Source organism: Alosa sapidissima, chromosome 8 (genome assembly GCF_018492685.1).
Source record: "Alosa sapidissima isolate fAloSap1 chromosome 8, fAloSap1.pri, whole genome shotgun sequence".
In the NCBI taxonomy this organism is placed as follows: Eukaryota; Metazoa; Chordata; class Actinopteri; order Clupeiformes; family Clupeidae; genus Alosa; species Alosa sapidissima.
The window spans coordinates 34,833,343-34,848,385 of record NC_055964.1 but is presented as its reverse complement, the minus strand read 5'-3'; the positions used below and the strand labels follow the sequence as shown (position 1 = coordinate 34,848,385).

Below are 15,043 nucleotides of genomic sequence, written 5' to 3'. Positions count from 1 at the left end.
ACCTTCACTGTTAAATGATGACAAAATGAGACAAAAATCACAACAGAATTTCCTGTGTATCAGCCGCAATGTATATAAACCGTTGAACAGTGTTTTATACAAAAAACAAACAATCAAAAAAAAAAAACCTTGTATTAACCACAACCGTATATTACCGTAACCACAATGCCCAACACCCCAATGAATCAGAATCAAATCGTGCTTTACTCATAAAGAGGAATGAAGAGAAGAATTGCATTCCCATGTATAATGTCGTCAGCTATGAGGTTAATACCCCAGACTACCCCCTTGTATTAACCTCATAGCTGACGACATTTTGCAAAATCAATATATGAACCTCAGATTAGTAGGTGGGAAATCACTGTACCTTTCTGCCAATTTCTGTAAATTCACTGTCTCTTGTTTCCCAGAGAGGCAATTGAAAATAGAAACATCCTCACCTCCCTTGGGGTTCTGAGCATACACACCAAGGCTGTCTGCATTGGGAAATGGAAGACAGCACATGCAGCAATCAATACAAATGTTTCCCATTCATTCAACACTATGGCAATTATTCTCCTCAGTTCTAGCTCAAGAATCTGATGAGTCAACATGTATAACTTACTCTCTGAGAGATTTATAAGGCATGGTGCTTCAACACCACCATTTTTTAGTTGCAATGGGGGAGTGACTTGCAAGTGTGGATATGAATCCAAACCCTCCTTCATCTGAGAAAATGACATCTCTGGATTGATCCTAAAGCTGTAAGATGAACAGAAATAAAGTATATATCAAGTTTCAAGTTTAAGTTTTAGTTTATTTATCCTTAGAAAAGAAAATTTAGTGTGCCTCAGGATGTCTAAAACACATACACAGAAAAGCACCACCAGATGGCAACAACATTATAAACACAACACAGACAGGACACACAACAACAATGGAGACACTCCTTCCCGTACACAGGTTAAGTCTGTTCCTAAACTTGGTTTGTTTAAATAATGATTTGACCTTAGAGACATCAATATCAAAAGCAGAGGAGTCACTGACCAAATTCTCACTCGTGACTGATTCTCACACAAAAATCACCATTATAAAATCACCATTATAAAACCTGTTTTGGGCAGCCGTGGCCTACTGGTTAGCGCTTCGGACTTGGAACCGGAGGGTTGTCGGTTCGAACCCCGACCAGTAGGCACGGCTGAAGTGCACTTGAGCAAGGCACCTAACCCCTCACTGCTCCACAAGCTCTGCTGTTGTTGCAGGCAGCTCACTGCGCCGGGATTAGTGTGTGCTTCACCTCACTGTGTGTTCACTGTGTGCTGAGTGTGTTTCACTAATTCACGGACCAAATTTCCCTCACGGGATCAAAAAGAGTGTATATAACTAGATGTACCGCAGAGCGGTACAAAATACGACCGCCGCCCAGTCCAGCACATTTTTTCCACAAAAAGAAATCACGCTGAAAGGCCTATATGATTCTAACTGTCTCACTAAATTGCATTATCCACACTCAATTCTCACTGGTATCTGCTAGACAACAAGTACCAAAACATGATTAGTTCATAGATTTCACATGTAAAATTCATTTTATACAACCCCACCTCCATCTTGCCTGTTTATAATTCTGAGAAATTCTTGATTGTTTGTGTTATGTTTATGTTGTGTGTGTGTGTGTGTGTGTGTGTGTGTGTGTGTGTGTGTGTGTGTGTGTGTGTGTGTGTGTGTGTGTGCGTGTGTGTGTGTGTGCGTGCGTGCTTGTGTTTGTGCCTGTGACATTACTGTGAATGTATGTGTGTGTGTGTGTGTATCTGTTTGTGCACATGTGTGCACATGAAATGGGTTAACATGACCCCTGGAGGCAAACATACGGAAAAAAATGGTCATCCTAGGCCCTACAGTTCTCAAGATATTCACAGAGAACTGTGTCTGCCCTACCCTCCTTTCGGGGGGTCCAGTCCAGCGGGGGGGCTACAGATCAAAACGAAAAATGACGGTTCCATGCTATCCATGTGGGAGTACATGCCCACCAAGTTTCGTGTACCCCGGTCTTTCAGTGTCCCGGGAATCCTTGTTGGTGTACGTCACTAAATGTACACATAAATTATTTTATTGTAAGGCCCCCCATGAACGAAAGTACACAAAACTTGGCATGCATTCGGAGGGTGTCATAATGATCCTACACTTTTAATTTCGTGCAGTTTTGACCTTGTCAGCCAGAGATATTATGATGAAAACCCCACATTTTTTGCTTTTTAATTTTTAACTAGGTGGCGCTATACATGAAATAAGTGGTAATGGGATGGGTTGACATGCCCCCTTAAGACCAACATACATAAAAAAGATGGACCTCCTAGGCCCTACGGTTCTCGAGATATTCACAGAAAACTGTCTCCGGCCACCTACAGGCCAGTTGGTGTATAGTAACATAAATTAATTTATTGTGTGGCCCCCCATGAACGGAATTCCACAAAACTTGGCGTGCATACAGAGGGTGTCATAATGATCATACACTTACAATTTCGTGCAGTTTTGACTATGTTAGGTCACAGATACCTTCAATTACAACACCTCATTTTTACTTTTTTGTGTTTAACTAGGTGGCGCTATACATGAAATGAGTGGTTATGGAATGGGTTGACATGGCCCCTTGAGATCAACATACAAAAAAAAATGGTCCTCCTAAACCCCACGGTTTTCGAGATATTCACAGAAAACTGTGTCTGCCCTACCCTCCTTTCGGGGGGTCCAGTCAAGCGGGGGGGTTACAGATCAAAACGAAAAACGATGGTTCCATGCTATCCATGTGGGGTTACATGCCCACCAAGTTTCGTGTACCCCGGTCTTTCAGTGTCCTGGGACTCATTGACGGAAATTTGGGCATGCGAAAAAAAAAAAAAACATCTGACTAAACCTATATGACCGCCGCTTCGCTGCGCGGCAGTCATAATTATATACTTAATTAATTTGCTAGCTGCTCATCAGAATTAAAACCATTGTTGCCTTTATGTAGGCCTGTCATTAGTTTCATGCCATTCCACACAGATCTGAGATCAGACTAGGAATTTGTACTCAATTCTACTCTTATACTGAAGTTTAGCCTTTGCAATTTCAGCTCGTACAACCTTCCTAATTTCAGCCATGGGCGCAGGTTTAGGGTGGGACGCTAGGGACTAGTCCTAATCAATATTTTGAGATGACAAAAATGTCCCCACCAATATTTTAGCGTCAAAGCATAGCATAGGCCTACTTCACTTTGTGGTGACACTGGCAGAAAAGTGAGCGTGTGTGTTGGTATAAGTTATCAGGGATGTCTACCAATACAGAACCCTCAAAGGCCAGTGTGAAAGATTTGTAATATTCCCTTTGCCCTTCAGCATACACATTTTGCCCCTGTTGGTGCTTTGTATCAGCTATGCCACCAAAGAAGAAAAGGAACATTCAAAGCTTTTTCATTATGCAGAGTCTAATAGGCAAAGTAACTAGCCATACAAACTGGGAACTGGTGACCAGGCTTTCAAATGTGGATTTTACTGTGGAAAATAGCATTAACTGTTAGGATATTACCCAGGATATTGTCACAGCTAAACCTAGCTTCTGTAATCGTTCAACCAAGGTTAGGAATCATGTTGAATAAGGGTGTGCTGCAGGACAGTCGCATAAAGCACAATAAAAGTTACCATGTCATTGACTGTTAATTGGGCTACCAATCTTGCAGTCGCAATAATCAATGGATCCGAGACATTTTCCTGTTCCTATTCTGTTTATGTAGGCTAATGTATTTGTGAATGTAGCCTGCACAATGCAAAGAAATAAAACATAAACTATGGTACATTTCCATACTTAAAGAAATGAACATCGCGAGACACTTCTCATCTCTGCTCTCATCCCAGAAAGATTTTCTTTGACTTTGACTTGTTTATTTGAACATTAATTTTATCTAATGACATAGCAAACATGATGAATTTAATCTACATATCCTTGCACTATGCGAAACTATTTTCCACTAGCCTAAAACCGTGAGACTGAATTGCGTTACGTTCCTCTTAAAGTGACAGGCACTCAATTAGACTTACAGACCACAAATGTGATGATATTAAAGAAAAGTTATAATTTAAATATCAATATGATGTATTCAAATTACTAAATATGTTTAGCTATTATTAATAACAATAAAAAGTTCATATGAATTCCAAAATATGAAAACCTATGACAACCATCACTTTCTGTGTGTGTGGAGGGTCAATCAAATTCTATGATTGCCACTGATGTAAATGATCACACAATATTCAATATTACTGATGGCATCAAGGTGGTGGGGGCCCCCAAACCAAATATTTTTTTTAAAAGTCGCAAAAGGACGACAAAAGTATCGAAAAGACGGCCAAAAGTATTGAAATCGAGATTTTTCACTTGCTATTGGTATTGAAACAATAATGTTGACATCGTGACAACAGGAGTTGGGGATGTGTCCCCACCAAAGCTGAGACCAAACCTATGCCCTTGATTTCAGCATATGCACTCTTGTCACCACTATCAAAAATAGTCCTCTTTTCTCTTAACAGATATTTCAGTTCTTTCGATATCCAAGTATATGTATATAAGGTTGTCTTAAATGGATATGAGTGGGTGGGAATGTGTGTAAGGGAGTGCTTGATTCTGAGGAACATTTTGGCAAGTTGTCTTGAGCACACCATTAAATTAGCAGCAGCTTTATTCCACTGATCTGCGATGTATTTGATACAGCACCTCAGAGGTACAAAGTGGTATGGTGGTATTACAAGAGAGTACAGTCTGAAGCTAGCTGGTTAACATGCTAACTTTACGGGCATATTGTGACAACACAGTATCACTCATAACTCTACTTATGCACATTAATGTTTGGATTTTTTTTATATGTGTGGATTACCTAAGTTAATACTAATGTCTGGTGAAAATTTCATGCAAATAGCCTCACTGGAAGTATACTTACTGAAAAAAATGTTGACGTGTTCAATATTTATTTTCCCCGCTGTAATAATATAATAAATGTGAAGTGAGCAGAATTTAAGCATGGCTACATGTGACACTTTTTACAAATCAAAATTACATAACAGCTGTTTTGAGTCAAGGCTATAGGCCTATGCTTAGCCTATTGAATAACTTGATGATAGAGAAAACAAACCATTTTGTGAAATGATGCATCATATGAAATTTGCAACGATGTGACTCAAAAAAGTCTCTGGTGGCCTATAAGTGACATCACACTCTGTCTGCCACTCGTTGCTTGTCGCTGGTTATGCTTTGCATGTGTGGCATTCTGAGACGTTCTTTAATTCGGGACCATCATCGCTGGTTCAATTTAGGACCTTGCAGTTGGAACTGTCATTTGCTTATTCAAAGTCTAAAGAGTCCAAAGTAGCCTGGGCTATTCATATAGCATCACACTCTGTCTGCCACTCGTTGCTTGTCGCTGGTTATGCTTTGCATGTGTGGCATTCTGAGACGTTCTTTAATTCGGGACCATCATCGCTGGTTCAATTTAGGACCTTGCAGTTGGAACTGTCATTTGCTTATTCAAAGTCTAAAGAGTCCAAAGTAGCCTGGGCTATTCATATAGCATCACACTCTGTCTGCCACTCGTTGCTTGTCGCTGGTTATGCTTTTTGCATGTGTGGCATTCTGAGACGTTCTTTAATTCGGGACCATCATCGCTGGTTCAATTTAGGACCTTGCAGTTGGAACTGTCATTTGCTTATTCAAAGTCTAAAGAGTCCAAAGTAGCCTGGGCTATTCATATAGCATCACACTCTGTCTGCCACTCGTTGCTTGTCGCTGGTTATGCTTTGCATGTGTGGCATTCTGAGACGTTCTTTAATTCGGGACCATCATCGCTGGTTCAATTTAGGACCTTGCAGTTGGAACTGTCATTTGCTTATTCAAAGTCTAAAGAGTCCAAAGTAGCCTGGGCTATTCATATAGCATCACACTCTGTCTGCCACTCGTTGCTTGTCGCTGGTTATGCTTTTTGCGTGTGTGGCAACTTGCGGAACTAAACTAAGCGCTTAAAGACGGTCTTTGTCTTTTACCTCCTGGGTTGTACGTGCCCCTCTTATCAAACACTTGCCCCCCCATTTCTTGTGCAGTTGTCCAAAAAATATAACAACCTTTACAACCAGTTGCAAGTGGGTAAAACACACTAGTTTTAAAATAAACTATTTGGTATTTAGCGATATTAGAAGCGACACAGACGGGCAACGGTGGGTTCCGGTGTCAGAGGCTGACCGTCAGTCGGCATCATTGCTAATACACTGCTTCCATTTGCACCAATCAACATACTTGCTGCCAGGCACATGTGCATAGGAGAGCCACAGCGGGTAAGTCTTCATCATCGGTGGGATGCTGAGGATGATTTTCTCCATTGTAGTGTCTTTCTTGATGGACTGTCTCATGTCCTCCATAGAGCAGTTTGGCATTTTTTCCCCATCTGTAGAGAGATACAGGTTCCTATCACTGTGGTCTCAGCTCATGAACACACTGCAAAGAGAAACATGGGCATGGGCTCTCTCTCTCCCCCTCTCTCTCTAGGGTTTGTTTTGTTTTCTTAATACTTGATGCATTGTTTTAACTAATAATAATAATAATAATAATAATAATAACAATAATACATTTTATTTAAAGCCCCTTTCAAGTCACCCAAGGACACTGTACAATAAGACAAAAGGATATAGACATAAGAGTAGCATAAAAACATCAGACAGAGACAGTATACAAGAGAACATAGACATAAAAGCAACATATACAGGGACAGTATCAGTAAAACACACTAGGGTCATTCCACGACAATTCAACCAGGGCCCACGTACTTAGGTCTCAAAAAATTCTGAAAAAATCACCAGGTGTACCCATGTTATCCAGGAGACACACTGTAAAATTACTTTTATGTAAGATCAATACTTTCCAAGATACAGCCAGTTTTACAGGGGGAGGGTTGTGTCGATTTTGTTCAGCCTCTTTTTTTTGTCAAAGTTCACAAGCCCATAGCACAAGAACTAAACCATGTAGGAGGCTCAAATTTTGCATACTGGTACATAAATACTAATAGTAGGTAGCAAAATCATCTCTGTTTAGGCCTTCAGAAGACATATTTGTACTCAACATAGGCTCTTGATTTATTTGCCTTGCTGAGATAAGTAGAAACACTCTCACAAAAAGCAATGAGCAGAATAAAATTCCTTCACGGTCTGAACAGCAGACCTCAACAAGTCTGAAAAATAATTTTGGTTCTCATTTTCAGAGCGCCTTGTGGGAATATACAAAGATTTTTTTTGTTATATTGTTTCCTTCACTTTCCATGATCCCTTCTTTTTAAAGACACCAATTTGACTTGTCTTATGCAAATCTTTCTTTTTTATTTTCCACCCTGAACATGGGCAAAATGTACCATTGAGATCAATATGTTTTGTGTAGAGTTACCACAGTGCCACCTGTGGTTGTATAGAGTAACCTGTGGTAACTCTATACAAAACATATTGATCTCAACGGTGCATTTTGCCTCAGAGACTAGAGGTAACATAGGTACACCTGGTATTTTTTTCAGAATTTTTTGAGACCTAAGTGCGTGGGCCCTGGTTGAATTGATGTGGAATGACCCACTATACATTCAGCAGGAGACAGACATTGCCAACAAAAGTAGAATAAAATAAAATAAAACAGTAATAGAGGAGCAAGTGGGATGGAGGAGGCCTGGTTATGAGTAGGAAGGAAAAGCAAGAGTGAAAAGGTGAGTTTTTAACCTGGATTTAAAGGTGGACAGGGAAGTGCTTTGACGTAGTGCAAGTGGGAGGGAGTTCCAGATGTATTTGATATCTAACTTGTTTTATTATTTGTTAGGTTTACATTTAAGTTTGTTTTGTTGGTTAAGTTTACTTTGTACAACTAGCATCTACAACCCCAAATCAGAAAAAGTCAGGACGTTGTGTAAAATGTGAATAAAAACAGAATGTAATAATCTGCAAAACTCCTATTTAGTTGCCAAAAGGACACAGACAACATATCAAATGTTGAAAATTACAAATTTGACTGTTTCACAGAAAATATATGTTCATTTTGAATTTGATACCAGCAACACATTGTGCAGTAATAATAATAATAATAATAATAATAATAAATATAGACGCAAGCAGCAATGAGGGGGCCAAGCAGTGAACAGGAGTTGGGATTAGGATTGGTATTGCATTGGACAGAACCGGACTTGACTGGACTGGCTTGGATTGGATTGGATTGGGAATGGGTATTTAGTCCATGTGCAAAATTTGGTTTCCATACGTAAAAGCATTGCTGAGACATGAGCCTACTTCCTGTGATTATTGATTGGATTGAACTGAATTGGATTGGACTGGACTGGATTGGAATGGACTGTATTGGATGGGGATTGCTGAGATATGAGCCTACTTCAAGTGATTTTTGATTGGATTGGATTGGACTGGATTGGATTGGATTGGACTCGATTGGATTGGGATTGCTGAGATATGAGCCTACTTCATGTGATTGTTGATTGGATTGGATTGTTTTGGACTAAATTGGATTGGGATTGGTTCTTGAGTCCATGTACAAAGTTTGGTTTCAATCCATGAAAGCGTTCATGTCATTATAGTTTCCCCTAGTGGTCAAAAGATACCAAATGTATTGTAGCTATTCAGGATGTGTTCATTAGTCCATGTACCAAGTTTGGTGTTGATACGAGAAAGTCTTGCTAATTATAGCCCCCCTAGTGGACAAAAGTCACCAAATGTATTGTGTGTCCTCAGGCTGTGGCCACGAGTCCATGTATCAAGTTTGAGGTTGATACGAGAAAGTATTGCTAATTATAGTGCCCCTAGTGGTCAAAGTACAAATGTATTGTGTGTCCTCAGGATGGGGTCCCAAATCCATGTACCAAGTTTGGTTTTGATACGTGAAAGCGTTGCTGAGATAGGAGCTGACTTCCTGTAACTCTAGCGCCCCCCTAGAGGTTGAAGGTCACAAAATTGATTGTGTGTCCTCAGGTAGGGGTTCCAAGTCCATATACCAAGTTTGGTTTTGATATGTGAAAGTGTTGCTGAGATATGAGCCTACTTCCTGTGATTATAGTGCCCCCATAGTGGTCAAAAGTCACCAAATTTATTGAGCCTTCTTCTAATTGGGTCCTGAGCCCATGTACCGAGTTTGGTTTTGATACGTGAAATCTTGGCTGAGATAACAGTTCGCTTCCTGATTGGCGGCTTCGCCGACAATTTTGATTGGTTGTCACGGCCGACCTGTTTTGAATAAAGGTCAAAAAAGCAATGCGTTTGTGAGGCATGGTCTGAAGATCATCTGTGCCAAGTTTCATGAAAATTGGATGAAATTTGTGACCTGTGAAAACTTTTAAGTGTTTTTGATGAAATCCAATATGGCGGTCCAATCAATTATGTTAATGTCAAAAGTTGATATGTGTCAGCCTAAGGACCTCCCAAAGTATTAACAGAGATCACTAATATGTTTTAATTTCAAACACATCACCCCACAGAGGCCAAATCGTAGTTTTGTTAATTATAGCACCACCTGTAGGTCAAAAGTCATCAAATTTATTGAGCCTCCTCCTAATTGGGTCCTGAGCCCATGTACTGAGTTTGGTTTTGATATGTGAAAGCCTTGCCGAGATCTAAGTTCACTTTCTGTTTGGCGGCTTTTCAGACATGGTCTGAAGATCATCTGTGCCAAGTTTCATGAAAATTGGATGAAGTTTGTGACCTATGAAAACTTTGAACTCATTGAGTGCCATGCGTTGAGTGGCAAAAACGTAATATTACGTTTTTAGCTTTTTTTTAAAATTGCGAAACTAGACACTCTAACACACCTTATATGTGATTTTGGGAACTCTGTGATGAATGGAAATGAAATATATGACGATCGTAAAACTCATGAAAACGCACAATCTGGACATTTTATCTGGACATTTTATCATAACTCGGTTGCTGCTTTGGGTCGAATCAGTGACGCATGCACGTCAGGCCAAAACCAGGCCATTTTCGTGGGTCTATCACTAGGTGGCAGTCTCGCCAGGTCTCGCTGATCACTTCCCGGAAAGTTTACACAAGTAAGTAACAGGCAACACTTCATATTTCATGAAAGATGTTATATCTCCATTTCTAGAAAAAAACAGCGATTTTGATGAAAACTAGCCACTGTTTAGCTTGGGATTTCTCAGGAACAGAGGCGTGTAGAAATACACGGTTTGCACCCACCGAGAGCTTAAAGTCTCACCTTTTAATCGAGCTATTGTATGTGTTCATAGCTATAACACAGATTATGCTGTGGCTGTACAAAAATCATCAACAATGGTCTAGATTGCTGGCACTCTAGAACAAAGCTCCCGAAAACAGCTAGACATTCAATGAGTTAAGTGTTTTTGATGAAATCCAATATGGCGGAGGTCCAATATGGCGGAAAGTAACGTAATTGGAGTCATTGAACTCAGGTCGGTACAGGGGTTCCAACTATATATGGATGTTCAAAATTGGACATACGGTTCAAAAGTTAAGTGCATGGATGCAACGCCAACTTTGACCCATTGGTGGCGCTAGACTGCCTGGGGTTCAGACTTGAAAATTGGTGAAATGGAATATGGGAATATATGGAATCAATGTGCCAAATTTCACAACTTTTTACTGTACGGTTCTATGGGCTGCCATAGACTTCAATGGCAGTGGAAAGATGTGTAATAAGAAAAGGTAGAATCACTATGGGTTGCCACGCAGCTTCGCTGCTTGGCCCCCAATAATAATAATACGTTTTATTCACCTTTCTCTGACTCAAGGTCACTTTATAAAGTCAACACAAACAGAGCACACACAGAGTAAGACAAACAAAAACAAAAAAAGAGCATTTGCGATGAGTCTATGCGGCGGAAGAGGATGAAAAGTGTTCCTGAAACAGAAAGGTTTTGAGATGAGCTTTGAAGAAAGGAAAGGAGGGACAGTCACCAGGGCCGGCCCGAGGCATAAGCGAACTAAGCGGCTGCTTGGGAATCGAGTTTTTTTATAATAAATAATGTAAACAAGTGACATCAATGAATGAATAAATGAAACAAATAATAATTCAAAACAAGAAAATTCTGATTTCATGATCAATATGCCTGCCTACCTCTACTGTGTCTGCCAGACTTTGAGTCACGCGCATAAACTAGGACACCTCGGGTGGGTCCGTGTAACGCTTTGCAGTGTTTTGTTCTATTTGCTCCATCCATCTGATCCAAATAAAAAATGTGTTCAATAATCCAATTTTCAATTTTTTTAACTGGTCAGCAAATAGATAATTGCTGCTATTTTCTAAATGTGTCATTAGTCACACAAGATAAAGAAAAAAACAGAAACTGGATTGGAAACAAAAGTAAAATTCAGTTAATATTGGATTTTTGCCTTTTTTACCGTTTTTGTTGGGGTGAACCACAAGCGTAGGGGGGGTGACCTTATACATATTGGCGCGCGGTGTTGGTGATCACATTTTATCAGCGGATGTAGAGATGGAGGGCTATCAAACACAGTTCAGCTTGCATCAAGGTGCCAAGCGATTGATAATGTCAGCTCGAGATCAGAACTTCAGAGGGAGACATTGCTGCATCCTGATATACGTGTGTAGAATGTTCTGGGAGGCTTTGGAGACCTACATGATCCAATGGACTTGAGCCGTAGTAGCCTATAGCAATGTAGGCTATTTGCTGTTGAAATTAATACATGGATAAACTGATAAATTAGGCATACTCACTGTTGTGTCTTCGTTTAGCCTAATGAAACCTAGTCTAGCGTAAAGTGTTAAATAAGCAAAAATGTCCCGTGTCAAACAGTGCTTGGGGTAGCCTGTATAGACTGATGTCGATGGCAAAGCATTCTGCTTTGGGGAATTATTATGACCGCCGCGCAGCGAAGCGGCGGTCATATAGGTTTAGTCAGATTTTTTTTTTCTTTTTTTTTTTTTTTCTTTTTCTTTTTCGCATGCCCAAATTTCCGTCAATGATTCCCGGGACACTGAAAGACCGGGGTACACGAAACTTGGTGGACATGTAACCCCACATGGATAGCATGGAACCATCGTTTTTCGTTTTGATCTGTAGCCCCCCCGCTGAATTGGACCCCCCGAAAGGAGGGTAGGGCAGACACAGTTTTCTGTGAATATCTCGAAAACCGTAGGGTTTAGGAGGACCATTTTTTTTTTGTATGTTGATCTCAAGGGGCCATGTCAACCCATTCCATAACCACTCATTTCATGTATAGCGCCACCTAGTTAAACACAAAAAAGTAAAAATGAGGTGGTGTAATTGAAGGTATCTGTGACCTAACATAGTCAAAACTGCACGAAATTGGAAGTGTAGGATCATTATGACACCCTCTGTATGCACGCCAAGTTTTGTGGAATTCCGTTCATGGGGGGCCACACAATAAATTAATTTATGTTACTATACACCAACTGGCCTGTAGGTGGCCGGAGACAGTTTTCTGTGAATATCTCGAGAACCGTAGGGCCTAGGAGGTCCACCTTTTTTTTGTATGTTGGTCTTAAGGGGGCATGTCAACCCATCCCATTACCACTTATTTAATGTATAGCGCCACCTAGTTAAAAATTAAAAAGCAAAAAATTAGGTGTTTTCATCTCAATATCTCTGGCTGACAAGGTCAAAACTGCGCGAAATTAAAAGTGTAGGATCATTATGACACCCTCTGAATGCATGCCAAGTTTTGTGTACTTTCGTTCATGGGGGGCCTTACAATAAAATAATTTATGTGTACATTTAGTGACGTACACCAACAAGGATTCCCAGGACACTGAAAGACCGGGGTACACAAAACTTGGTGGGCATGTACCCCCACATGGATAGCATGGAACTGTCATTTTTCGTTTTCATCTGCAGCCCCCCCGCTGGACTGGACCCCCCGAAAGGAGGGTAGGGCAGACACAGTTCTCTGTGAATCTTTTATGGTATGTTGGTCTCAAGGGCCCACATCAACCTGGCTCATAATCACTCATTTGTGATTTGCCCTCCTCCCACCCCCCCCCCCCCCCCCGCCCCGGTCAAAAATGAAAATGCAATATTATTCTGCTTTAATCGCCCCTATCTTCAGTTAAGATGTTCAGCACTGCACCAAATTTTATGTGTATGATTGACCTGGCATTCTCTGGGGGTCTGGGGGTATGCCAAGTTTCGTAGAATTTCATCCATGGGGGGGGCTAAAAAAATTAGGTTATGTGTACATTTAGTGACTGTACACTCATTGGCCTGTAAATGGCGGTGCACACATATAAACATGCACACACACAGGCACCCACATACTATCGGTATTAGAACGGCCGATACATAATTACAAATTCAATAGGATCAAAAGAAAGCCAAAATATTCATCATCATCATCATGGCTGCATTTTCAGTATTGGCGATAAGTAGTCGTTTGTCCACTAGATGGCGCATCGTTGCAGTGAGATGTAATTTTTTTGAAAGTTAAAAGTGTGTTGAAAAAATAATGGACACTTCCTACAAGGACTGTAATTTACCGCAGCGAACATCTAATAAGGACAGGACGATGTTCACATGAAGTGTAATTCCCATTTCTTCTTGAAGCCGAAATAAATCTGAGGATGTTTATCGGACATGCTTGGTTTTTACTGCAGGTACGTTAATCTTGTAATATCAATAAGGACCTAGGTAATGTTACCGTTAGCGTTGGTTGAGTGATGGAGGCCCATTTGATTGATTGCATTTGTAGAAAACTATAAATGCGGTTATACCAAGCAAATGTATAGCAGCACTGTTTGTATCTTTCGACTGTCATTTATTGCACGTGCTACAAAATCATTCTGTGCAATGGAAGATTTACCAACGTTACACCGGTCTGATACAGTTTTGCCTATACATGCGTGAGACTGAGACGCCTGTTTATTTTGTTTTAAGTGCGTGCAGGGTGTGAGAGGGGAATCGATGTGCTTTGATTCCAGCTTGGTAGTTGTAGTCTGTGAAATTAAAAAGCACGTGTGTGTGAAGTATCCAAACAATGACACCTTCATTTCATTATGGCTGCTTTAGCAAAACACCTTAAGCTACTGTGTAGTGGGTCCCATTTAGAAGTGGCTACTTCAGTCGCGCTTTCCTTGACTCATGGAACTGCGTGAATGTTATTACAACTTTTCGCCACGATATGGCAGTTTAAGTCCGCTTGATACTGTAAGTCGTAAGCCATTGGTTTCCAAAGGAGATTTTATTTGTGTCGCCAGCATAGCCTATTGACAATTTATGTTGTAAATAGGCCTACCTTATAATCCTACCTGTAGCTTAGGGAAGCTAACAGCTTTCTATTAGGATCTAGTTTGTTAGTTACAGTTTTGTCATAACTCCCTAATGCATTTTTGCATTTAGAATAGCCAGAGCGTGTATATCTCAATCTGAAAATTAAACAATATCGGGTGCCTATGGACTAGGCTGGGTGAACCCAGCCTGATCTGCCCGCTATTTATTTTTTGATTTCTTAAAAGATTGAGCTTGGTCTGATGAAAGCCAGACTAGCCATGGACCTCAGTTACACAATGCAACGGAACATGAATCAGCCTATATTTGCACGAACAATAACGGACAAAAGCTCTTCAACTTTGGCCCGTTAAAATGTGTATGAACAGTCTAGCGACGCATTTCATCAAGGCCCATTTGGACATGTCAGTTATTTGCACCACTGGTTAGATGTAAAACAGCATTTCGTTTCAGACTACTGTTACTTAATTTGTGCATTAACAATAACGTTTCAGACTACTACTTAATTTGTGCATTGACAATAAAGTATTACATGAACTAAAGATGACTAAAATCTTATGTAGAAGAAGAAATATTCACAAAAAATCCATCCATCCAAAAATGACCTTTGTTTTTGATAGCTGTTGAAAACGGCATGGAACTGACAGAGATGTTTTTGTTTATAAATACATAAAAAATAAATAAATAAATAAATAACATTATGCTGATACCTTTTGCTTTTCCCAAATACAATGTAGCCTACAGGTGTAAGTGACCTTTCATCAATCCAGTTGC

General features: G+C 40.2%; 1 protein-coding gene across 6 annotated transcripts in view; it reads right to left on the bottom strand.

The window, feature by feature from the left end:
- Positions 1 to 15,043, bottom strand: part of LOC121715137 — an 86,621-nt gene that overhangs the window by 18,475 nt on the left and 53,103 nt on the right. For all 6 annotated transcript variants that reach the window (XM_042100534.1, XM_042100536.1, XM_042100532.1 and 3 more), the window contains 3 exons: positions 6,295 to 6,442; positions 605 to 741; positions 368 to 476 (listed from right to left, as the gene is read on the bottom strand). In XM_042100534.1, coding sequence (XP_041956468.1) covers positions 368 to 476; positions 605 to 741; positions 6,295 to 6,442 — 394 coding nt within the window. The remainder of the gene's footprint in view (positions 1 to 367; positions 477 to 604; positions 742 to 6,294; positions 6,443 to 15,043) is intronic.